This window comes from Talpa europaea (genome assembly GCF_964194135.1).
Source record: "Talpa europaea genome assembly, chromosome: 7".
NCBI lineage: Eukaryota > Metazoa > Chordata > Mammalia > Eulipotyphla > Talpidae > Talpa > Talpa europaea.
Genome location: NC_140074.1, coordinates 123,091,584 through 123,116,430, shown reverse-complemented (window position 1 = coordinate 123,116,430; position 24,847 = coordinate 123,091,584). Strand labels below are relative to the sequence as shown.

The window sequence follows — 24,847 nt, the reverse complement described above, 5'->3', positions numbered from 1 at the left end:
AGTTTTTGTTACAAAAAGGACTTTAGTTCATTTTTGATCTGTTCATTTCACCTGGATATTAATACATGTTAATGGCATCTCTGTGTTTTTCCGGAAGTGGATATGAAGAAGAAGGAAAACTTTCCTGTAGGTGTCTTGCTTGGATTTTAGTTAGTTGATACAAGCCTCTTTTCTTTTTCTTTTTAGGTTGCAAACATGTTAAAGGCATCCTGTTATATGGGCCTCCAGGTTGTGGTAAAACTCTCTTGGCCCGACAGATTGGCAAGATGCTGAATGCAAGAGAGCCCAAAGTGGTCAATGGGCCGGAAATCCTTAACAAATACGTGGGAGAGTCAGAGGCCAACATTCGTAAACTCTTTGCTGATGCTGAAGAGGAACAAAGGAGGGTAATGTTAATATAAGTACAATTTAATAAAAATTTCGTTACTTACATGATGAAGGAAACAACAGAGTTAAGGCAGAAACTTGTGACTGTGATCTATATTTAAAAAAAATTATTTATTACTAGTTTACGTATGTCAGTGAACCAGGGATTAAAGGGATTTACATGATGTGGGCAGATGTCATTACCACATGTTCATAATACAAAGATAGATGATTGTATAAGTCAAGGGTTTTGTGAAATGAGAATCATGAATATGTTTTCAAGTGACATTTTTATTCCACATTACTTCCAGAAACTTGAACTCACTTATCCTTTGGAAAAGGGGGAAATTGCATCTATGAAATGACTTGTAGACTTATATGTATGTTAGGTCCAGGTGCAGAAAGCCAGCTTACTCACCACTGGTTCAGTTCAGTTGTAAAGTGACAGGTATAACTTGTTAGGTCTCAAAGGAAAGCTTGATTTAGTCTTAGAAAAAAAAATTCCATTAAAAGTCAAACCAGAGTGTACTAATTGTGGTGGTTAATTTTATGTGTCAGTTTGACTGTTCCACAGGGTACCCAGGCTTTGGCTAAACTTTATTTTGGTGTGTTTGTGAGGGTATTTCTGGATGAAATTGCCATTTGAGTCAGTTGACTGAGTAAAGCTGATTATTTTCACTAAAGTAGGTGAGCCACACCCAATCAGTTGAAGGTCTAAGTTGAACAGAAAAACTAACCCTCCCTGCAGTGAGAGGGAAGTTCCCACTGCCCAACTGCCTTGAGCTGGGATATCAGTTTTCTTCCACTTTCCAACTCAAAATGAAATATTAACTGTTTCTGCGTCTCAAGCTTGCTCGCCTTTTTTTTTTTTTTTTTTTTAAGATTTTATTTATTTATTTATACAAGCACTGGGTACAGTCAGAAGCATGGGAGGGTGAGAGAATTCACCAGAGCCAGAGCGGGTTGCAGAGCAGGCAGAAGGACCGAAGTACACTGCTGAGGGCAGCAGCGGGCGGCAGGAGAGGGCTGCACGCCATGTGGGACCCTCCTCCGGCGGCTGGGGAGCAGCTGGGGCTCTGCAGATGCTGCCAGCAGCTTCGCAAACCAGCGCTCAACCGCTGCGCCACAGGGGAGGCCCTGCTCACCTTTTTGATGCAACTCATTGGTTCGCTTTCTCTGGAAGATCCTGACTAACACACTAATATTAATACATTTATTTCATTAACAGACAGGTTTTGAAAAGTGCCATGGGATTTCTGGTCCTAACAATACAGTAGACTAGGTAACCTGAAAAAGTTCCTTCTATAAATACCATCAAATACTGGGTAAAAAATAACTAAAATCATTTAAAATATGTAATTGGGTTCTCTGGAAAGAAAAAGATCTCTCTAGAAATGAAAAGAAAACTGAAAATTAGAGCAGCAAAGATAGGAACTGCAGCTTTTAGTTTTGGTAATATATGAGTTTGGGTGACAGCACCCAGTGAGGGGTAGAATAAGTCTTTGAGCCCACCTAATGTGTGGACTAAGAACTGGAACCTTCTGAGAAGTTGTGTCCTCAGTGAAGAATGGGCTAGAAAATATGGGCTTATAAGCACAGAGAAATAACAAGAACATTTAACTATCTGCCTGAGTTCTGGACTGGGAAGTGGAGAACTTCCCTTGGGAATTCTAAACCATGGATCGTTGACTCATGTTAGTTCAGAATTTGAATACACAAACACATATATGTGTAGTCTGCATGCGTGCACACACACACACACACGTAGTGTGGAAACCCCAAGCTGAGAAATTAATTGAAAAATGAATCCTTGGCTAATGATCCCATAGGGTTGTTACATATAAGTGAACCCTAAGGGATGCTTCAACAACCCAGACCACAACAGATTCTCATAGGGGAAGTTAAAATAGCTTCAATAAATGGAAAATTTCAAAATTTAAAACTCAGCAACCAAGTTAAAGGTAAGTCAGTAGTTTAAATTGAAGAACAAAGTGATAAATAGAAGACTAGACCTAAAAAATATTACCCAAAATGTAGATCAGGAGAGAGAAAGAAATGTAAACTATGAAGTAGAAATTGAGATGAGTTAAAATAAGAGTCCAAATAGAAGAATGTAGAAACAATATTCAAAGATAAAATGACTGAGAATTTTCTAGAATTGATACAGAAAAATAAACACTAAGATTCAGGTAGCACCATAAGCCCAAATAGGACAAATAAAAAATTAAATGTCTTTCTGGATACATTGTGAAATAAGAGCATGCCAAAGGGAAAAAAAAGAAACAATATTAAGAAACATCTTAATAACCAAAGAAAGAAATCCAATTTGTTGACTGCAAACTACTCCACAGCAGCAAACAGATCAGAAAACAGTGCTTCTGTTTTTACAGAGATAAATGAAAATAACTCTCAACTTAAATTTTTTTTAAAGATTTATTTATTTATTTATACAAGCACTGGGGTACAGTCAGAAGTATGGGAGGGTGAGAGAATTCACCAGAGCCAGAGCGGGAAACAGAACAGGCAGACCGATGAAATACACTGCTGAGGGGAGCAGCGGGCGTGGCAGGAGAGGTCTCCGCACCAGCACCATGTGGGACCCTCGCCTGGCGGCTGGGGATCGAACCTGCGCTGCAGAGGCTGCAGGCAGCTTTGCATCCCAGCGCTCAACCACTGTGCCACCGGGGAGGCCCCAACTTAAATTTTTATACACAACTTAATTCTCATTCAGGAATAAGGGTGAAAAGTGAATGAAGGCAAAGGCTGATAGAATTAACTACTCATAGATGCTTCCTGGGAGAATGTGAAGCAGGATCTACTTGAAACTGAGGCAAACTGAACCCACAGAAGCAGTGAATGCAGGAAACAATGGTGAGCAATGAAACTGGTGAAAATGTTGATAAAATCTGGGGCCTTTACTTCCAGTAGTGGCAGATTAGGTCTTTTGAATCAACACATTTTTTTGCCTAAGGCATCAAAGAGCTTACAAGATGCAGGGGGAGAATGGAGGCCTAGTAGAATAGATGTATGGGCTCACTGTTCCTCTGGAGATACTAGCCTTTTCTGGAGGGAGCTGTTAAACAGCTATGCAGTCATTTTGACAGGCTGTTGGAAATAATGGGGGGCAGAGATTAAAGCCATAACCCCAAAAGAGGGGATACCCACAGAACACGCTGCATTTTGTGTGGGACCTTGAAGGGCTACGCCATAGGATCAAGGGTTAACTAAAAGTAGGCCTGCTTTCACAGAGGCTGCAGATCAGCTTTCAATCTTGTCATTCTCTAAAATTAGATGGAGGGTTCCCAAAATGTTAGTGCCCCAAGGTATCTGGCAGAACTATAGCTCCTTCCTGGAAGGAAGGCCATCATGCAAGGCCACAAATTATTTCTATAGATTGCAAATACAATGTCTGGCTTATAATGACAAGTAACCAGATACACCGGATCATAAACAACATGAAGAAAAATAAACAAAAGATGATAGAAGTTAGGCCTCCAAATATTAGAATTCTTGTGACTTTTAAAATAACTATTCTATGTGCAAGGAAATAAAAAACTAGACAAAATTTTAGCAGAGCACTGATGAAAATTCTAGAAATGAGAAATTTAGTAACTGAAATGAATTCATATGGATGATTTTTAAAGAGATTAGACACCTCTAAAGAGAGAATTAGTGAACTGAGGGATATTAGAAGAAAATAATAAGAGACAAAGGATGGAAAAACTAAAGAAAGACAGAAAATAAGTTGTCAAGGTCTAATACATAAATTTAAACTTCTAGGAAGTCAAAAGAAAGAGGATGGAACAAAAGCAATATTTGAAGAGAAAATAGCTTAGAACTTTCTAAAAATGATGAAGAGCATCAGTGTGTAGATTTTAGAAGTAATATGAACTGCAAGCCAAAGAAATAGCAAAGAAGCCTATACCTATAAATAATCACTGTTAAACTGCTGAAAATTAAAAACAAAGAGAAGAATCTTAAAAGCAGAGGGGGAAAAAAAGATTACCTTCAGATAAACAGCAATTAACTGACAGCTGTCTTCTCAACAGATATAATGGAAACCAGAAATCAGTTGAACACCTTTTTAAGGGACTGAAAGAGAATATTGACTTAGAATTTTATACTCAGTAAATGGATACTTCTGACATAACTATAAGATGGAGTGCTACCCAGTAATAAAATAAATAGCTATACACAGTTGTGAATCTCACAAATAAATGTTGAGCTAAAGAAACCAGACAAGAAAGAATACATACTCTGTGTTTTATTTACCTAAAGCTCAACTAAAGTACAGTGTTTGATGATGGTAACTGGTAAAACTGTAAAGAAAAGTGAGAAATAATTACCATAAAAACTGTTGAGGGAGGAGTGCTGGGGGAGGCATGTGAGGAGCTAAATTTACAGGCTTTTGCACTATAGTGCTTCTTGTTATGGTTACATAGACGTTCATTTTGTGATCATTCATTAAGACATACATTTATGTTATTTGAACTTTCCCTCTATGTATGCCATACTTCACAATAAAAAAGTTTAAAAGAGATCAGTTTAACTACGGGATATGCACATCAAAGACATCTTTACAGACACATCACCCAAAGCAGTGATAGTGAAGGCAAAGATCAACAGCTGGGACTACATCAAATTAAAGAGCTTCTGCACAGCAAAAGAGACAATAACAAAAACTAAGAGAAACCCCACCGACTGGGAGAACATTTTTGCAGACAACACTAATGATAAAGGACTGATCACAAAAATCTGCAGAGCTGATGAGACTCAACAACAACAAAGAAAATAATCCTGTCAAAAAACGGGCAGAAGAGCTAAAAAGAAACTTCTCTGAAGAGGAAATGCAAATGGCCAACAGGCATATGAAAAAATGTTCAACATCACTTGTAATCAGGGAAACACAAATCAAAACTACCATGAGATACCATCTAACACCAGTGAGAATGGCACATTTTAAAAAAACTAGCAACAACAAATGTTGGCGACGTTGTGGAGAAAAAGGAACTCTCCTGCACTGTTGGTGGGAGTGCAAACTGGTCCCACCACTATGGAGAGCTGTGTGGAGATTTCTGGACCTACTAAAGATAGAGCTTCCATATGATCCAGCAATTCCACTCCTAGGTATTTACCCAAAGGACACAGAAACATCAACTCCAAAGAGCACCTGCACCCCTATGTTTATAGCAGCACTGTTTACAATAGCTAAGCTTTGGAAACAACCCAAATGCCCAAAAATAGATGACTGGATCAAGAAGATGTGGTATATATACACCATGGAATATTACTCAGCATTCAAAAAAGATAAACACATGCAATTTGCAGCAACATGGATGGCGCTGGAAGGGATCATGCTCAGCGAAATAAGCCAGAAAGAAAAAGAAAAATACCCAGATGGTCTCACTCATAGCAGGAATCTAAAAAACTTAAATAAGGGACCAGGAAAATGAATAATTATAAGAAAGTGAAAATCATAATCAACAAACAACTATGAACCAGAGACACTCTATGAGGGGTGGAGGGCGGGGAGGGGAGGGATCGGGGTCCAAATAAAGGGGTTGCAATTGTATGGGGAATATAAAAATAAGATTTAAAAAAATTACAAAAAAAAAAAGATCAGTTTAATAAGCATTCACCATATAAAACAATAATAATGGTCAATATAGGTTGTTGGATTTTTAAGGCTGGAACTAAAATATAGCACAAAGCATATGGGAAATGGATCAAGTCCATATAAGATCCTTGTGTTATTTGGGAAGAAGATAGTAATGTTAATTAATGTAAAATTTTAAATTAAATGTGTGTATGAAAATTGTATGAGACTTTCAGGCTTCTCCAAAGCATGAGAAGTTGAGGGAAAAATAAAGGAAACTCAAGTACTTTAAAAAGCAAGAAAGGATTAGCAAAGCATAAAAAAAAAATGTGAAGGTACAGAAAATGTAGCAAAGTTTTTCACTTGTAACAGCCATGAGAATGATAAGGGACCAGCGTTAAATCTAACAGGAAGATTAAAAGAGCAAATATAAACATGTTTGCTAATCTTTTTTAAAGAGCTAATGAATGGGAGGGTATAACATGTTCATACTGATGATAGAAATACTGACGATGCAAGGATGCCAGTTCTCCCCATATTAATGTGTAAATTCACTGCTTTTCCAATCAAGTCTAAAGAATTTTTTGGAATTTGAAAAGTCAATTATAATTTATTTTCTTTATATTTGAAGAGCCGTGAAAATTTTAGAGAATAATGAAGACTTGTCTTCTCAGATGCCAAGACTTTTACTGTAAAGCTATAGTAACTAAGACAGTGTTACATATTCATGCAAACACAGCCCAATGAAACAACAGACATGTTATGTGAAAAAACATGTTATGTGAAAAGTGACAGTATCATCAGAGAGGAAAGGATAGGTGATTCCATGAATAGAACTGAGATCATTGGCTCTCTGCAAAGAAATTAATGCACTCTCTCGCATGATGCAGAATTGCAAAATGGGTTCACAAAAGGGCCTCCCCGGTGGCACAGCGGTTGAGCGCTGGGTTGCGAAGCTGCCCGCAGCCTCTGCAGCGCCGGTTTGATCCCTGGCTGCTCCCCGGCCACCAGAGGAGGGTCCCACATGGCGCGCAGACCTCTCCTGCCGCCCGCTGCTCCCCTCAGTGTACTTCGGTCCTGCTCTGCTCCCCGCTCTGGCTCTGGCTCTGGTGAATTCTCTCACCCTCCCGCGCTTCTGACTGTACCCAGTGCATGTATAAATAAATAAATCTTTAAAAAAAAAATGGGTTCACAAAAAAACAAAACTCAAATTTATAGGAGAAAACATTTTTAGAAAAAAATAGGCAAAAATCTTTAAGAATGGAAAGTAGAGAAGAACTTCCTTAATAAGATACAGAAATAGGAGGCCTCCCTGGTCACCTAGGGGTCGAGTCTCTGTGCTGTTATCGCTATGGCCTGGGTTCTATCCCTGGCCAGGGAGCTGACCCACACGTGGTGCAGCAGACCTCTCCTGTCTTGCCCGCTGCTCCTCTTAGTATTGTATTTCAGTAAATCCACCTATTCTGCTCCCCACTTTGTCTCTGGTGAATCCACTTACTCCTCCTCCCCGCTGCACTGCTGGCCTACACCCCAGTTCTTCTACACTAAAATAAATAAATATTTTAAAAAGATACAGAAATCAAATCTGTAGAAAGAAAAATACTAATTTGATTACATTGTAAAGAAAACATTTTCATTTTCAGATTTTCATATACCTTTTAGAATTGTCAATCCAATTTTTAAATATCTGTATCAGCCATTTCTTCTTGTCTTCCCTCTGTAATACTGGCCTTCAGCATCTTTCTATTTACAGTCCATATCAAGGAAATGTGGATGCACCAATGAAATAAAAGATGAAAGGATACTGTCCTGTGTTCTTTAGAATAGTAAGATGGCCTAGTTTCTTGTCATCAAATATCTCACAGTAGAGACTTTTTGTTAAATAAATAACTAGATAAGTAACATATTTTCTTTTTGTCCTTAGAAATATATTATTCACTCAATCTTGAGTTTGAGAAAATTGTGTAGGATATCCCATGAAGGCACATAGTCTGAGCTTGACTTGTAAAGAAAGATCAGTTTACATCTTCATTAGAGCCTCAAGAGCTGCGTCTCTCCCTCTGTGTTCATGTGAAAATTCATCTACTAATTGTGAAGCATTTTTATTTGTGGATTTTCTTTTCTTGGACGTTATGGCCAAGGAATTAAAAAAAAATCCAAATCCCCAACTGTGTTCAGTTAAGCTAATATCAGGCAACAAAGATGGAGGCTGATGTCTCCAGACATCTTTTATAACTTCTTAAGCAATGCTGTAATACTCTGGACAACACAATAAGCAAATTGAAGGATGATGTCATTGTGATATTATTTCACTCTTGCATCATTTTTCTAACCAATTCCATCATTCTTCCATTTTCTTATTTTAACCTTTTTTTTAAGCATCATTGGGAATAATTGATGAATAACAAGGATATAATTTCTAGAATGTTGAAATAGCACAATATCTCTTGGATTTATAAAAAGATCCAGTGGACCTATATGGTAATTATAATATAGAATGAATTTTATTCTATTTTTAAAAATATTTTTTCCTTTTTATTCTGGGGAAGACTTCTAAGGAAAAAAAATGTGATTTACCATATAAAGTTTCTTTAGAAAAGAAACCTAAAAACTGGCATTGAGGCTAATGGACCCTGATGGTCTTTTGAGGATTGGACACTAGGTGCAGGTGAATTCAATGCCCTTACATAAATCTGTTATGATAGCTTCCACATGATTATATAGGTACCTTTGGTTCTGTTTTTAAACAGACATTTTAATGCAGCAGTTTAAATGACACTATTAATGATTAAACTGAGTTGGCAAAGAAATCTAGGGAAACATTAAGCATAGCCAGCCCTTTTAGTTATACCTTTCTTAATCTTTACATCCAGAAATGGCTTGGTAAAGTCGGCTAGTGACCCCATGGAGGGTATATATGTGTGTTACATAATGAAGAAGTGCCTCACCTCTGTGATTCTGGACAGTCCAGGCTGATGGAGATGAACACTTACATATAGGTCAACTAGTTAAATATAGAACAGCCGCTTTAGAAGTCTGTTGCCAGGAGCTCAACAGCGTCAGCTCTGTTTCTATGGGGGGAGACTTTGCAGACAGTTAAACAGCTAGAAGCCAGTGAGTTGAAGAGGCTCGCATTGTGGAAATTTAAATTATTTGGGAGAGGGTTTATTGATGATTCAGCTGTACTGATCTGTGAACATTATTTGGCATCTTCCTCACCTGATTCCTAATTTACTACAATAAGAACCTGCCTTTATTTAAGTCACACACCTGTAAAAATTGATGTTATTGTACTGACAAGGTTGGGGGAAGGGACTGATGACAGGTCACAAGATTAGCAAGGTTCTGAAAAGGTCAGAATTGTACCGAATTATGTTTAGGACAGATTACTCCTGTGATCATGTAATCAGACACAGTGTTCTTATTGTCTTTGTCCTCGCTGTCCACATGGATAAGTCTTGTGGTTGGGCTGAGAAGGAAGTCATGATTCCAGGCAGTATTAGGCACACTGACAGCAGAATTCCCACATAGCAGCTTTTGTTTCATGCTATATTGGCAGAATTTATCTGTTTATGATTTTAAAAAACCTTTATGTATTCAAAAATTTTTTAAAAGATTTATTTTTATTTATGCACACAAGAACTGAGGTGTAGGCCAGTGGTGCGGGGGTAAGGAGATTCACGAGAGACAGAGTGGGGAGCAGAACAGGCAGATCTACTGAAATACACTGTTGAAGGGAGCAGTGGGTGAGACAGGAGAGGTCTGCTGTGCCATGTGGGTAGCTCCCTGGCCAGCTGGGGATTGAACTCGTGCTGCAGAGGCTGCAGCTATCTTCATAGTGCTGTGCTTAACCCTTTTTGCCACCAGGGAGGCCCTGAATTTGATTTCTTTTCAAATTTGAATTTAGCTTTTAACATATTTGTGGAAATAGAACAATTTTTAAGCAGTATTCAGGAAAAAATAATAAAACTTAGTTAACTGTTAGAAACCTTTGAATCTTTAGAACATATGACTATCATCTTGTATAGAATTGCATCAAAAAATGGTCAATAGTTCAAATATGAGTAATGAAATTGTACTATAAAATGTTTTCTTTATCATTATTATTTATACTATGCAGTGAAATTGGCATTTTTCTCCTCTGGTATACAGTTTTATGAATTTTAACATGTGTATGGATTCATGTAGCCACCACCAAAATCTAGATAGAGAACATTTACATTATCCTCAAAAATTCCCTCATCCTGTCTCTTTATGGTTACCCTCCTTTTGCCCATAACACTTAGGGACTACTGATCTCTACCTCTCTAGCTCGATAGTTTTGTCTTTTCAAGATTGTCATATAGATGGGATCACAGTACGTAACCTTTGAGACTGGCTTCGTTCACTTTGCATTTTGCCTTTGCAAATCATCCAAGTTGTTGCATGTACCACATATCCCTCCTTTTCATTGTTGAGTAGTATTCCATTACATGGTTATACTCTAGTTTGTTTAGCCACTTACCCACAAAGGGCATTTGGGTTATTTCCAGTTGGGGCAATTATGTGCACAGCTGCTGTAAACCAAGGTGTGGAGTTGCTGACTCATATACTGTCTTAACTGTTTTTTATTTTAAATAACATATATTCAGGTTTGTTTTAGGCCTAATCTTACTTCCTTTAGGTCATTTTGGAACTACTTTTTTTTCTTTCGATGTAACATTTCATCTTTTATCTTTGTGATGTTTTCTTGTTTCCCTTTTCTTTAGGTTGCCTTCATCATAGCTGTCTTCTGGTACTATAACCCAGAATCTTTCTTGCCTTTATATTACTCCAACTTGATCATGTGACTCACCTTAAACAATGTAGTTTGCTATTAGATTTTTTTAACTAGATGATTTTCATATCTATCTTTCTATTCTCTTTTGTTCAGTTTTGTAGATCTTGTTCTCTGAAGGACATTTCTAATTAGATGTCCTGCTAACACTTTAATCTTATCATGGTAGATACTTAAAAAAAATCCCCTTGCGTCTTTTCCTCTTTGCAACTTCCTTATCATAACTACAAGGTAATTTCTTATCTTCACTGTCACTTTCCCCTTCCAAATGCAGGCAGTAATAAAACCTAGGACTTTGCTTTTTATTACTACTTCCATCACCAAAATTGTGTTACAGATTCTATGTACCTCATTTATGTACATTATTTTTCACTGATCTTCCAACTGTATACTTCTCTTTTTTCATCCAAAAGTCAGGATTTAAATCACCTTTTATAAAGAACCTTTTGCTTTTTCAGATCCTTTGGTGAGCCTCTCTATTTCATTAGAAAGGCCTGCTTCTGGATTTCAGTTCCTGTACTATAATAACTTCAGGGTCTCCCTGGTGACACAAGGGGTTAAATCACAGTACTGTGAGGCTATCAGCAGCCACTGTGGCATGCCTTCGGTCCCTGGCCAGGGAGCTGACCCACATGGCACAGCAGACCTCTCCTAACTCACCCACTGCTCCCCTCAGCAGTGTTTTCAGTCAGTCTGCCTGTTCTGCTCCCTACTCTGTCTCTTCTCCCTCTGGTCCCTAATAGGAGACTTAATTAGTTAAGTATAAAATGTTAGAAGGTTCATGTTAATCTAATGAACTATACACACTAAGTCTTTGCATCTATTAAAAATTCAAAATATAGGGGCCTCCCTGGTGGCGCAAGGGGTTAAGCACAGCACTATGAAGCTATTTCAGCCTCTGCAGCACGAGTTCGATCCCTGGCTGGCCAGGGAGCTACCCACATGGCACAGCAGACCTCTCCCTGACTCACCCGATGCTCCCCTCAGCAGTGTTTTCCGTCAGTCTGCCTATTCTGTTCCCCGCTCTGTCTCTGGTGAATCCTCTCACCCTCCCGCACCTCTGGCTTGTACCCCAGTTCTTATGTGCATAAATAAATAAATCTTTTTAAAAAATTCAAAATATATAAACTCATTTATTTCTATGATGACTGTTTCCATTAAACTAAGACAGAAATCACTATGCAGAAGAAACAGAACCCTCTTGACCATGTCTCTGTTCTCAGTTCACAGTTAGGAAGAAAACATCTACTTTCTTGTGATTTAACTAAATATGAATCATGTTCAGTTCCTTCCCCTGTTTGCTCAATTCCCAATCAACCACTGGATAGAGTTAACATTTAGCTATATCACAAAAGAATCAACGTTACATCTGTTATTTCTGGGATAATCTGCTCACCAAAGTGCAGGGGATATAGCAGGGAGTTGCCATTCCCTGACTTAAGAAGGGCATCCGGTAAGTGTAAGAGTTCTTTCAAACAGTAAGATATGTGGGTAAATGAACAGTTATTTGATGGACCGTTCACTTTCATCAGTACATAATGTGTGTTTTTCTGTTACAGTTACTAAGTACAGGTCCTAGAATGCCCCTTTAGCTCACAGAATTCTGAATGCAGCTCCAACATTTGGGGTGGGAGTGGGGGGCAGGCTGCAGCCGTGAGTGCTAGCTGCGTGTATTCGTTAAAATGGAGTAAAGCCAGTCTGTGGAGAGCTTTGTCTTTTTTGCTTTTTAAATGAGTCTGCTTAATAATATGTTCAAATTCTAACTTTTAATGTAATTTCTTTTCCCTTCTTAGCTTGGTGCTAACAGTGGTTTGCACATCATCATCTTCGATGAAATTGATGCCATCTGCAAGCAGAGGGGGAGCATGGCCGGCAGCACAGGGGTGCACGACACCGTGGTCAACCAGCTGCTGTCCAAAATCGACGGGGTAGAGCAGCTCAACAACATCTTAGTCATTGGTATGTTTGCTCTAAAAAGAAAAACGTGCTATGATTTCAAAAACATTGGACACCAAGGCCCTAGAGATTGCAATTATACATTTTGCCAACATTTCTAAAATAGTATCACATGATATTGAAAATTCTGATTTTAATGTCTAGCCTTAAGGGATAAATGAAGAAACGGGCTTTGGTGACTGATGGGTTTAAGTTTATAGCTCCCCTCAGATGACAGTGGTGACACAGTGGAATATACGGTTTCCAAACAGGGTCCTGCAGGCCTCTGAGAGTCCTCAGAACTGCTTCAGGGTCTGTGAGGGCCAGAGATTGAGCTTTAGATCACCCATTCCAGCCATAACCACCTTTTTATTTATTTATTTTTCTTCTTTTTTTTTTTCATAACCACCTTTTTAAAAACTGTTTTATATACTAAGGTTATTTTTAGGCTGACTTTTGGGAAAAACTTCTAATGTTTGTAAAGGTTGGAAACCATTTGGTCAACATAAAAGGGGAGGGACTTCAGGGTCACACAGATTGTGGTCACATTGCCCCTTTTCACCATGACAGATGACTTACCCTCTTCAACCCTTAACCTTTCTTTTTAAATATTTGAAGCTTTCATTCATTTATATTCCACTTACTTGTACAGTAGCGAAATACTAAAGCAAAGTCTCCAGGTATTTTCATTAGGACACATCAAGAACAAATGATACTTTCTTTGAGAATAATTTTGGTTTTCTATGTGACTTTTATAAAATGCCATCTTTAGCCTGTCAGGAAAATGAGTATTCTTGCATATACTGAAGGGTTTATTAAATCTTATTTTTGAACCCTGATAATGTACGTGTTGTTTTGTTTTAACATCTCTGCTCAGGAATGACCAACAGACCAGATCTGATAGACGAGGCTCTCCTTCGACCTGGAAGACTGGAAGTTAAAATGGAGATAGGTGAGCAGACCTATCCCTGATGCAGGCAGCATGGGGCAGGGGTATGCACTTAAGAGTTCATTAGCAGGATCAAAATCATATAACTTAATGTTTGTTGAAAAAGTTGTTTATCATGAGAAACAGATGTTTACTTAGTGGAGTACCCATAAGAAATGCATGAGGATTATAATGATCTCTATTTTATTTACCAATGTTATCAGGCTTACCAGATGAGAAAGGTCGACTACAGATCCTTCACATCCACACCGCAAGGATGAGAGGACATCAGCTGCTCTCTGCCGACGTTGACATTAAAGAACTGGCTGTGGAGACCAAGAATTTCAGCGGTGCTGAGCTGGAGGGTCTGGTGCGGGCAGCACAGTCCACTGCTATGAACAGACACATTAAGGTCAGTAAAATCAGCTTCTAGGTAAGGAGTCTGCACCCTATAAATACCACGCCAGCCTTCTTTCGTTTTCCTTTCAAGTACACCAAGAACTAGGTAATGCTAACTTTTGAAGGAGAAGAGACATGGTAAAAGAAATAGAAATTAATTGCCAACTGCTGAACCTCCAGAGTAGCAGGAAGAAAGATAATGGTCACATCTTCTCCCTGGTAACCGCTGACCCATGTCGCAGGACGTTGGGTTTTCTACGTGCTAGAATTGGCGACTGCTTCATTCAGCCATATACTGAATACCTACTGTTTTTGAGATATTACGCTTAAGACACAAGATGATAAAGCATAACCTCTTCCCTCAAGGAATTCAGTCAGGGAAATGAACATGCTTATAAATTAGTACAATCATGCCACTGATACTGTGGTGGAAACACAGCATTCTTTGATTTTAATGAGTGAAGTGCCCTTGATCCTTTACCATCTCTCCTCCTCTGCAGGTCGTAGTTGTCACCTGTAGAGAACTCACTCCCAGATTCATGTCTCATCTCTTGAAAGTATCTTTCTCTGACTTCCAGATTTATACTAAAATACCTCTGCTTGGCTATTTTATCAGGTCTCAAAATTAATATTCCCCAACCAAATTCACTGTCATTTTTTTACCACTTTCCTTCTTGTTCCTATTTCCCGGTTTATTCCAATTCCCCAGGCTTACAACTTCCAGGCAGTTGAATTAGCATTATTATTAAACTTCATGGGGCCTCCCCGGTGGCGCAGCGGTTGAGCGCTGGGTTGCGAAGCTGCCTGCGGCCTCTGCAGCGCCAGTTCGATCCCCGGCTGCTCCCCGGCCACCGGAGGAGGATCCCACATGGTGCGCAGACCTCTCCTGCCACCCGCTGCTCCCCTCAGCAGTGTACTTCAGTCCCTCTGCCTGCTCTGCTCCCCACTCTGGCTCTGGTGAATTCTCTCACCCTCCCGCGCTTCTGACTGTACCCAGCGCATGTATAAACAAAACAAACAAACAAATATAATAAATAAATAAAAAACATGCCTCTATAAAAAAAAAAAAAAAAAAGTTTAAAAAAAAAAAAAAAAAAAAACTTCAGGTAGTGCATGTTGAATTGTGATCAACACCTTTTGTACCAAACAGCTTTTACTGTTTTACACTATCTATGGAATGACTAAGGCAAAGGATTATATGGTCCTTCTGAGGAGAGAGAAAGATAAGTAGGACAAAAACCTTACCCCCCGCCCCCCCCAAAAAAAAAAAAAGAAATAGCATACTAACACTTATTTCCTTTTCTGCATCTTTTAAAATCTTTTTTGTCAAAGGGTCTCTAAGCACTGTTCGGGATACTCCTCCTCAGCTGAACAAAGGGTATACAGTTTTGTATTCGCATTGCTGTAGATGCTCATAGTTTTCCTAGTAGTGATTGATGAATATATATAATATGAAACTTATGATTTAAAGTGGACACAGAATTTTAGAACATCTACAGCATTGCCACTGTTTGTTCTGATGTTCTGTCCTCATATTACAAAGGTCATTATTAGTGTTATTTTTCTTTCTTTTCAAAAGATTTAGGCTTTAACAAAGTCAGGTGGACTAAAGGAAACAAGTATTCCCTGTTAAACGTTTCTCAGGTTTTTTGAAACAAATGGAAATCTGATCATAAACACCTGATGTTCGTGTTGTTTGTGCTCAAACTTGTATTTGTGGTCAGCTAAAATTCAGGTGATGTTTGGTTGTTTTTATCTTGAAAGGAATGTCTGCTTTAGGTAGCGAAGATTCAGAACCCAAATTTCTTCTGCTGTAATTTGTTGTAAGGAAACTAAGAGAACACACACATACTTATTACAACTAAATCAAAACGCTCATTTATATTTGCAGAATTTCAATACACTTTTTTCTTATTTTCTGAAGAATTTTGATTGATTAAGTTCATTCTACCCTTAATTTCAGAGGAATGATAAGAACTTTGAAAGGTCAGATTTAAAAGGTTATGAAATTTAAGGGTGACCACTTGATATTTGCTAGTGTTGAAATACAGGTTTATTAGTTTCTGTGGGTCTAAGCTGAAAGATGGTGCTTCTTCTATATTGATTAGCTGTTATAAAAAAATACAGAAAAAAGTCACACAAATTCAGACAAGTGAGGAACGGTTTCCTGAAGAAGTAAAAATTCAAAATTATAGAATTTTTAAATACAAGATTTCACTAATTTTGTTAAAATAATAAAAGCTAAGAGAAGCCCTTCAAAACCATGTGAATGAATAGGTTGGAGTAATTTACAACTGGAATATTGTTTACAGTTAGGTAACTTCTAAAATTTCTGGAGTGCCTAACAACATTGTGTTCTAAAATAAGCACCCCCCCCCCAACCATCTTAATTCACTTTTCATTCATTGGGGGAGTCCCTTTTTTTAATAGCAAAAAGACAAGCTTCATGCCAGCTTCAGTCCTAAAATTGATCATAGTTTTTGCAAATGCTGAAAGATAGACAAGATTTTCCCTTTGTTTTGCTATGTGTTTCTATCATGTGAATTCATTTCACTGGAAGAGGAAGTCAAAATAACAAAACATACTAAAAGCTTATGTGGGGAGAAGACATTTAAAATGAGGCTGGTAACTTCATGTGGATTTTAATATGATGCTGGCTCACTTCTTCATGTTCCCCTGAAAGTTTACACCTTGTAGAAGCCTTTCAAATGTGTCAGGAGGTTTTGGTCAGAGTTTAAAACCTTTATATATGATTATCTAGAAAGGAGAGCCTATATCTACCCTTAATTAAATTATCCTTATCCTTAATTTAAGAAAACTTTGCTGACTTATAGAAGGATAAAATGATATAATCAGAATGCAAAAATGGGATAATGTTAATAAACATACTTCATGAACTATAAAGTACCATAGCGATTTATATATTATGAAGTGAGTATCATAATTCTTTCATGGAGAAGCTTATTTCCTCTAACACCATTTCCTTTTTTTTTTAACTTAAAAATGTCAAATAAATGCTATTAATATTTTCTGAGTGCTTGATATTGCCACTGAAAACCTTACTAATCATTAAAATGCTAATTACTCTTTCAGCTAATTACTCTTTTAATATTTTATTTATTTAAAATGTAACCTGTTGGGCCTCCCTGGTGGCGCAGCGTTTGAGCCCTGGGTTGCGAAGCTGCCCTCGGCCTCTGCAGCGCCGGTTCGATCCCCGGCTGCTCCCCGGCCACCGGAGGAGGGTTCCACATGGCGCGCAGGCCTCTCCTGCCGCCCGCTGCTCCCCTCAGCAGTGTACTTCGGTCCTTCTGCCTGCTCTGCTCCCCGCCCTGGCTCTGGTGAATTCTTTCACCCTCCCGCGCTTCTGACTATACCCAGTGCTTGTATAAATAAATAAAATAAATCTTTAAAATAAAATAAAATGTAACCTGTTAACTTTCTTGTTAAAAATACAGAGGTCATGCCAGAGTGTATAGGGAAATGTGGAAAGACCATCTCTGACGCCCCCCTTTCCTGCTCCAGTGGTAGCCAGCATCTGGGATATAGCTTTGTAGTGTTTATATTTACATTTGTATACATATATGCTTTTTTAAAAGAAGGGGAAAAAAAGCAAACATTAATGGAAGTGTACTGCAATTTAAATTTTCACCTGATAATATGTCTTGGTTAGCTTTCTATCTCAGTATATGTAAATCTTTTTTATTTTGGAACAAATGCTTAGTATTCTCAACTAGGACAGCATAATTTAAAATGTAAGCTCCCTCAGGAACCTGTTTGTTTTATTTACCGATCTGTCTCTAGTCCCTGGAATAGTACATAATCCTGGCATGAGAATGCCCGCCTTGCCCTGCTGTGTCCACAGGCAGTCACTTCTAGGGCAGGTACCTAGACATGTGTTGGAAGCTGTAGTATAAGTGTTGCCAGTGAGAGCCATCACAACAGATTTAATCTGGTTTCTTCTCAGATAACCTGTTTCTTGTCTCTCAAAGATTGTAGGACTTTCTTCACCTCTGGTGCTCTGAAGGTTTACAGTCATGTGTTTGAACAGATGGGGGTTCCTGTCTGTGTGTTCCCCTCAGAGCTCCTTGAACCTTTTAAACTGCAGACATGCCTTTCTCAGCCATAGAATATTCTTTTTTCCTTCTGTCTTCTATTGGTTTTTCTCATTCTTTCTGTCCTTGCTTCTGAGAATCCTATTAGGTTGGTGTTAAAACTGCTGGTTATATCTTCCATGCTTTTTAACCTTTCTCATTACTGCAATCATTTTATGGGATTTGGGACAAGAAGGGAGATAAATAAATGTACTCTATTTGCCATCTTGATTCAGTTTCCTGACATAGTTATTTTTATCCCATAGGATGACATTTTCTTTTAGTGTCTATCATTTTATTTGTATCAACAGTCTGTTCCTAAGGGAGCATGACTCATATTTTACAATAATCGGTGGAAGGTAGATACTGCTATACATCCTTTCATTTTGTAGTCAAGGTTTTTTGGCAGGTACTTTTTTTAAAAAAACATAATATCAATTTAAAAATTAGACTCACTTGTCTTGTGCTATTGACAGTGAGCCCAGTCACACCGAAAAAAATGTGTTGGTATCTCAACCACTTATCTGATCCAGGCAGATCCAAGTGCTGACAAAGGACTCGATGCTTCTGCAGATGTCTGCTGTGTTAGCTCCAGGTGCAGTAAGCAGAATATTTGGAGCTGGCATATAGAATCTCAACAACTAGTATGATACAAGTCAAAGTTTAAGGGCCTTGGTCTCCTAGAATAATGGTTCGTAAGCTTGAGCATCAGAATAACCTCTGGTACTTTATAAAAATATAAATGCCTAGACCTTCTGCTGGGCCTTTTAAACCAAAACTCTGAAGAGGGTGGAGCTGGGCATCTATATATGTTTACAGGCGCTAAGGAATTTTCTGATACAAAGCTGAGGATGAGAACTACAGTTTTTAGAGCCCCTCCTCTGTAGGTATGTTCTCCTCCTCCTGCCTCATTTTGAAACACTTTTTCTCAAGTGTTCTTTGATACAGATGTATCATAATTCACATCACTGGTGCCCCCTCTGTAGACTCCTGAAGCTTCCAGTCTCCTGTGGTTCCCAGTAACTTGGGTATCATGGTGCATGTGACTTAGTACACACTTGTGAACACACTAATAGGATAAAGCCCTAGGAGTGGGGTTGTTCAGGCAAATATAAACATGTTTGTGAATTTGAGAGAGATGAAAACAGTTTCTTAAATCCTCGGGTGTTATATTCTTAGGTTGAAAATATTCTTAAATCTTGGAATTCCTGGGCCTCCCTGGTGGCACAAGGAACCCCTTGTGCAGCAATATGAAGCTATCCACAACCACTGCAGCACGAGTTCGATCCCTGGCCAGGGAGCTACCCACATGGTGCAGCAGAGCTCTCCTGTTTCCCCGCTGCTCCCCTCAGCAGTGTATTTCGGTTCATCTGCCTGTTCTGCTCCCCACTCTGTCTCTGGTGAATCCTCTCACCACCCTCACCTCTGGCCTGTACCCCAGTTTTTATATGCATAAATAAATAAGTCTTTAAAAAGAACTTGGAATTCCTTACATTTTATTTTTATTTCTAATTAGGCTAGCACTAAAGTGGAAGTGGATATGGAGAAAGCAGAGAGCCTGCAGGTGACAAGAGGAGACTTCCTTGCCTCTCTGGAGAATGATATCAAGCCAGTGAGTATGACTTTTGAGTGATGTATGGCCAAAAAGCAGTGATAATTCAGGAGAAATATGAGTGCCATTTAACCCAGGATGATGGACAGTTATATCATATGTAGTTTTATAAAATCTGAAAACCTCTGTACTGGAAATACCTAATATAAGAAATGTCTGTGCAATAACTCTAATGACTGGGTAATAAACCAATACTTACTGACATATTTCTCATGATTATGACACAGATCATTCAATTTTGAGACTTTCTGATTATTCTTACATGGTACTAGAATTTGTTTTTTCATTTGTTATCCAGTCTGAAGCTACAGAAACCTAAATTCAATACATCCTCCAAATTTCTGCTATTTTGATATTTAAAATGAACTCTCATATTCTCCTCTCTCCCTCTCTTTTTCCAACCTCTTCCAAGGCATTCCTTTTTCTAGCTGAATACTACTGCTGCTAATTGCTTTGGTTTCTAAAGACACTTAACTATCTTCGGTGCTCTTTAAAAAGAAAGGTGTCAACTTTCTTAAAAGTTTACTCAAAACTGAACTGTCATAGTTGGAATTTTAGAATGCAACATAAGGTCATTAAGCCATTTTCATTTAAGACAAACACTAATGTTTGAATTACCACTGTTTGGAGCCCTGTATGAGCATGGAAACAAATTAAAGAGGTGTGTGTGTTTGTTTTTCTTTACTAAATGGGCCTCAGGTGCCTAGAATTAGATTAATCTTAATCCTTAATTTATGACACACTGTTGTCATTCTTCTATGTGGTGTGTAAAATAAAATAGTGTATGTAATTTTCCCGGACTTGCTATTTTATTACAAAGAGTCAACCTTATGATTTCCTGTAGGTATACATACATCATTCATTTTCAAGTACCAAGTAGCACGCCCTTGTGTGACTACCACTATTAATTTTCCTGTCAATGGGTATTTGGAATGTTACCAATTTTTGTTATTACAAATAAATGCTGCTACAAGCATTCTCGGGTGAGCTTCTCTCACTATGTATTTAGGAGTAAAATCACTGTGTTCTTGGTTATATGAATGTCTAACTTCAATTGGAATTTAAAGTGCTTTTCCAGTGGTTGAACCAATGAACACAATCCCCAGTAATGTAAGAGATTCTATTAAAAGGCATCATGTGTAAAACATGGTGTTATCAGACAACTTTTGGCATTCAGTCAGATGGAAAATGGGATCTCATTTTGGTCTTGATTTGCATTTCACTGATTATTTATAAAGTTAAGCATTTCTCAGTCTATATTTATTGGCCATATGCATTCTATGAAATATTGTTTATGTATTTCCCCCTTTTTTTCTGTTGCGTGTTCCTCCCTTATCTTTATTTAACCAGCATAACTTCTTTATATATTTTTGACAGTAATTTGTTGTACATATCTCCTGTAAGAAAAGCAGTCAATTCATTTTACCCTGCCTATTTTTTGACTGTGTGACTTTTAAATAGAAAATATTATCTTTCGAAAGTTACTGAGCCATGAAGATGGTGTAATCTCTTGCTATTGTCATTTGTAATAGTTAACAAAGATATTAGACCCCAGCCTAACTGATCTGTTGCAAGATTTTTGTAATGAAAAATGATTTGGCTGTAAGGAAGGGGAAACTAAGATAATTTAGTTAAGTAAGTAATAAATTACTTTCATTTATTCTAGGGCTCTGGGGGATAAAACAAAAAAAAAAAGAAATGGTGGGATAAATAAGGATCATTCATAGCCTGGGAGGATTACTTTTTCTGGGTCGGGCTGATTTATTTATTTATTTAAAATAACTTTTTTATTGTAGTGACACTGGTTTACAACACAAAGCGTGTTTTAGGACTACAAGTTCACACTTCTCCTTCAAATGCATGTTACTACATCTACCTCCAAAGTACTACTAATCCTTCATCCCAGTCCACCAGACCCCCTCCACCCTTTATCCCTCCCCCAACTAACCTCAATTCTAGCAGAATCCAAGGATTTGTTTTTGTTTTGTTTTGCCTGTTCTTTTTCTTTTTCTTTTTATTTATCATATGAGTGAAATCATGGCATTTGTCTTTCTCGTTCTGATTTATTTCATTTAGTATAATCCCCTCCAGTTCCATTCATATGGTTACAAAAGGCAAAATTTCATTTTTTTTTTTATAGCTGAGAGAATTCCATTGTGTGTCTAGGCCACATTCAGTCATCCACTGATGGGCACTTGGGTCGTTTCCCTGTCTTGGCTAATGTAAATAGTGCTACTGTGAACATGCAAGTACTTTCACGTTCTTCAGATAGGCACCTAGAAGTGGAATTGCTGGATCATATGGTAGATCTCGTTTGACTTCTCTAAGGTCCTGGTTCAGGTATCTTAAAGCTGGTACTGTGAGACTCTTTATGTATACTTGGAATAATTAAAGACAACAACAGTCAATTAAATTTCTTAGAACAGCCATTCACCATTATTTATTAGGCTCTTCCTTCTTACAGAGCCAGTGAGTTTACTACATTTAGGCCAAGGACTGAAGACTTTCCTCTGCACTCAGAAGTCAAAGCACTAGCGTATGCAAGAACCAGAGTGGTCTGAAACAGATGATTTTGGTGGCAAAATAGGGACATGAAGCCACTGAATACTGTGTCCGAGACAGGACTAGAAAGAATGGTTTTCTGTGAGATGTAATTTCTAAAAAACTGTTAAAATTATTCCATATATGGGTAATGAAAAACTGACTTTTTGAGGGATGTGACAATTTTTAAAAATTTGAAATTCTTCTTGAGAAACTATACCTCACCTTTTACTTTATGTTGGTTTACTTTATGTTGGATTACTCATTTTTTCTCCTAATATCCCTGTGGAAATGTAGTACAGTTAAGTACTAAAGTTATGACTACTTTTGGCAGCTGGTTGGGCAGGAGTTACAGTTTGAAATTAGAAGTTGAAAATGAAAAGGGACATGACTCGTGCTCCGATAGTGAACACAAAATTATTTTTAATAATTGCTTCTATTTCCTTTTCCTAACCCTTCAATCTCTAATTATAGCTGCTCATTTCTACCTCCTTCTGAGTCTTATATTTACTCACATGTACTTGCCTTGGTATCATTTACCTTGTTTCCCCGACTGCCAGACTGTTGTGGAAAAGATTCCCTCATGATCATCCACATTCCAGTATTAATCCATGACACAGTGAGTGTTAGGATAGTATCTTTGTCTGCTGTGCCAACTATTTCTAATTTCTAATTCATAATCTCTTTTTCTCTTTGTTCTTAGCAGAAGGCACAGTCTGCTTACTCCTTATAGAAACAAGCGCGTTGGAACATACCCTTTCTCAGGGATTACGAGGGTTTGGGCGCTCATAAAATCTGAGCCTAGAATCTATTGTTTATTCCACTCAGTCATACAGAGCGACTTTTGCCCCCAATGGGCAAAAAGATAAATGAGAAATTCCAAGACCGTTTTGTTGCTTTTTGGGCTTTTACATTAACAGGGAATATTGCTTAACACACTGTGTGTGTAGGAATAATTATACTCATTTCTTATAAATTTAAGTGCTCTTGCTGTTAATACTAATGCTCAAAATGCTTTGAATTATCCTTTCCTCCATAGGCCTTTGGCACAAACCAAGAGGATTATGCAAGTTACATTATGAATGGTATCATCAAATGGGGTGATCCAGTTACCCGAGTTCTGGAAGATGGGGAGCTGCTGGTTCAGCAGACTAAAAACAGTGACCGCACACCTTTGGTTAGCGTCCTTTTGGAAGGTGAGAAAAAATATGAGATGACATTTTTTTTTAAAGATTTATTTATTTTATTTTTTTTGTACAAGAACTGGGGTATAGGCCAGAGACATGGGAGGGTGAGAGGATTTACCAGATAGAGAGCAGGGAGCAGAGCAGGCAGACAGAAAGCACTGCTGAGGGGAGCAGTGGGCGGGACAGGAGAGGTCTGCCACGCCTATGAGATGACATTTAAAAAAAAAAAAAAGCAGCAGCACTTTTACAAAGCCATTTGTCACATTCCAGAACAGTGAAATATTTTTGGTTCTAAACCACTTCATGATCTAAAAATAGTAACTCAGCAGGACAGTCTATGTACCAGTATTTACACAAATTAAGTTTTTATTGGGGGGCAGAATATTATTCTTGAATTATAACTCATTTTCTTGTGGAATTACATATAAATTTCTGTTACTTAATAGACTATATGATGGCAATTCAATTAAATAACTATTCACTGAGTACTGACTAGGTTTTCAGCACTGAACTAGTTGCTGGAGGTATAAAGACATTCATAAGGCTTAGTCTGGTCATGAAAAAAGTCAATGTAAGCAATTTCCTGACTACAGTGTGCATGTGTCAGGGGTATGTGAATGCAAGTCACTTTGCCTGGGGGTGATCAGGAAAGCTAGAGTGATGTTTAATTTTTAGACCTTGAAAGATCAGTTAGGATTTTACCAAGTCAATACAAAGGAGGGACATTCTTTTCCCAAATTATTTATTTACAGTTATGATTCCTATAAAAGTTCAGTAAATCTACAGGACATGAGAATCTAACCCCTTCCAAAGGCCTGGATGCTGGGTTCCTTGCAAGAAAAACATTAAGCCATGACTTGAAGGATGAAGACAAGTTGACTGGGCAAAGTAATTGGGGAGGATGTTCTAAGCAGGATGTGAAAGAGTCCTTAGTAGAAAGGAGACTGAAACAGAAAGGGGGATTGGCTAGACATGAGACTAAAGTAGACAGGAACCAATTCATGCAAAGTCTTATAAGTCCTGTTAAAGAATTAGACTATATCGGATGGGCAATGGGAAGCCATTTGTAGGGATTTCAGCAATAAAGTGACATGGTCAAATTTGTATTTTAAAACAAAATATTACGTTATTAATCATAAGTATTATAATTATTAATTGTTAATTATAATTGAGCTAACTTATTTTAACTCTTACTATTTGCTGGTCACTCTACTGATACTATGCTCATCTCATCACATTCAAACCTCACTTCAATCCTATGAGGCTAGATGCTGCTGTTCTCCCTATTGTATAGATAGGGAGCTAAAGCTTAGAAATACTAAATAACTACAAACTTCACCCCCAGGTTTCTAGCATACACAGCCTGCTAAACAATG

General features: G+C 37.9%; 1 protein-coding gene across 1 annotated transcript in view; it reads left to right on the top strand.

The window, feature by feature from the left end:
* The window catches only part of NSF (N-ethylmaleimide sensitive factor, vesicle fusing ATPase), a gene marked incomplete at its 5' end in the record, with an annotated part of 136,043 nt that overhangs the window by 70,835 nt on the left and 40,361 nt on the right, over nt 1-24,847 (top strand). The window contains 6 exon segments of the mRNA XM_084238538.1: nt 187-386; nt 12,572-12,737; nt 13,591-13,665; nt 13,866-14,053; nt 19,648-19,743; nt 23,324-23,480. Of these exon segments, the coding sequence (XP_084094664.1) occupies nt 187-386; nt 12,572-12,737; nt 13,591-13,665; nt 13,866-14,053; nt 19,648-19,743; nt 23,324-23,480 (882 nt within the window).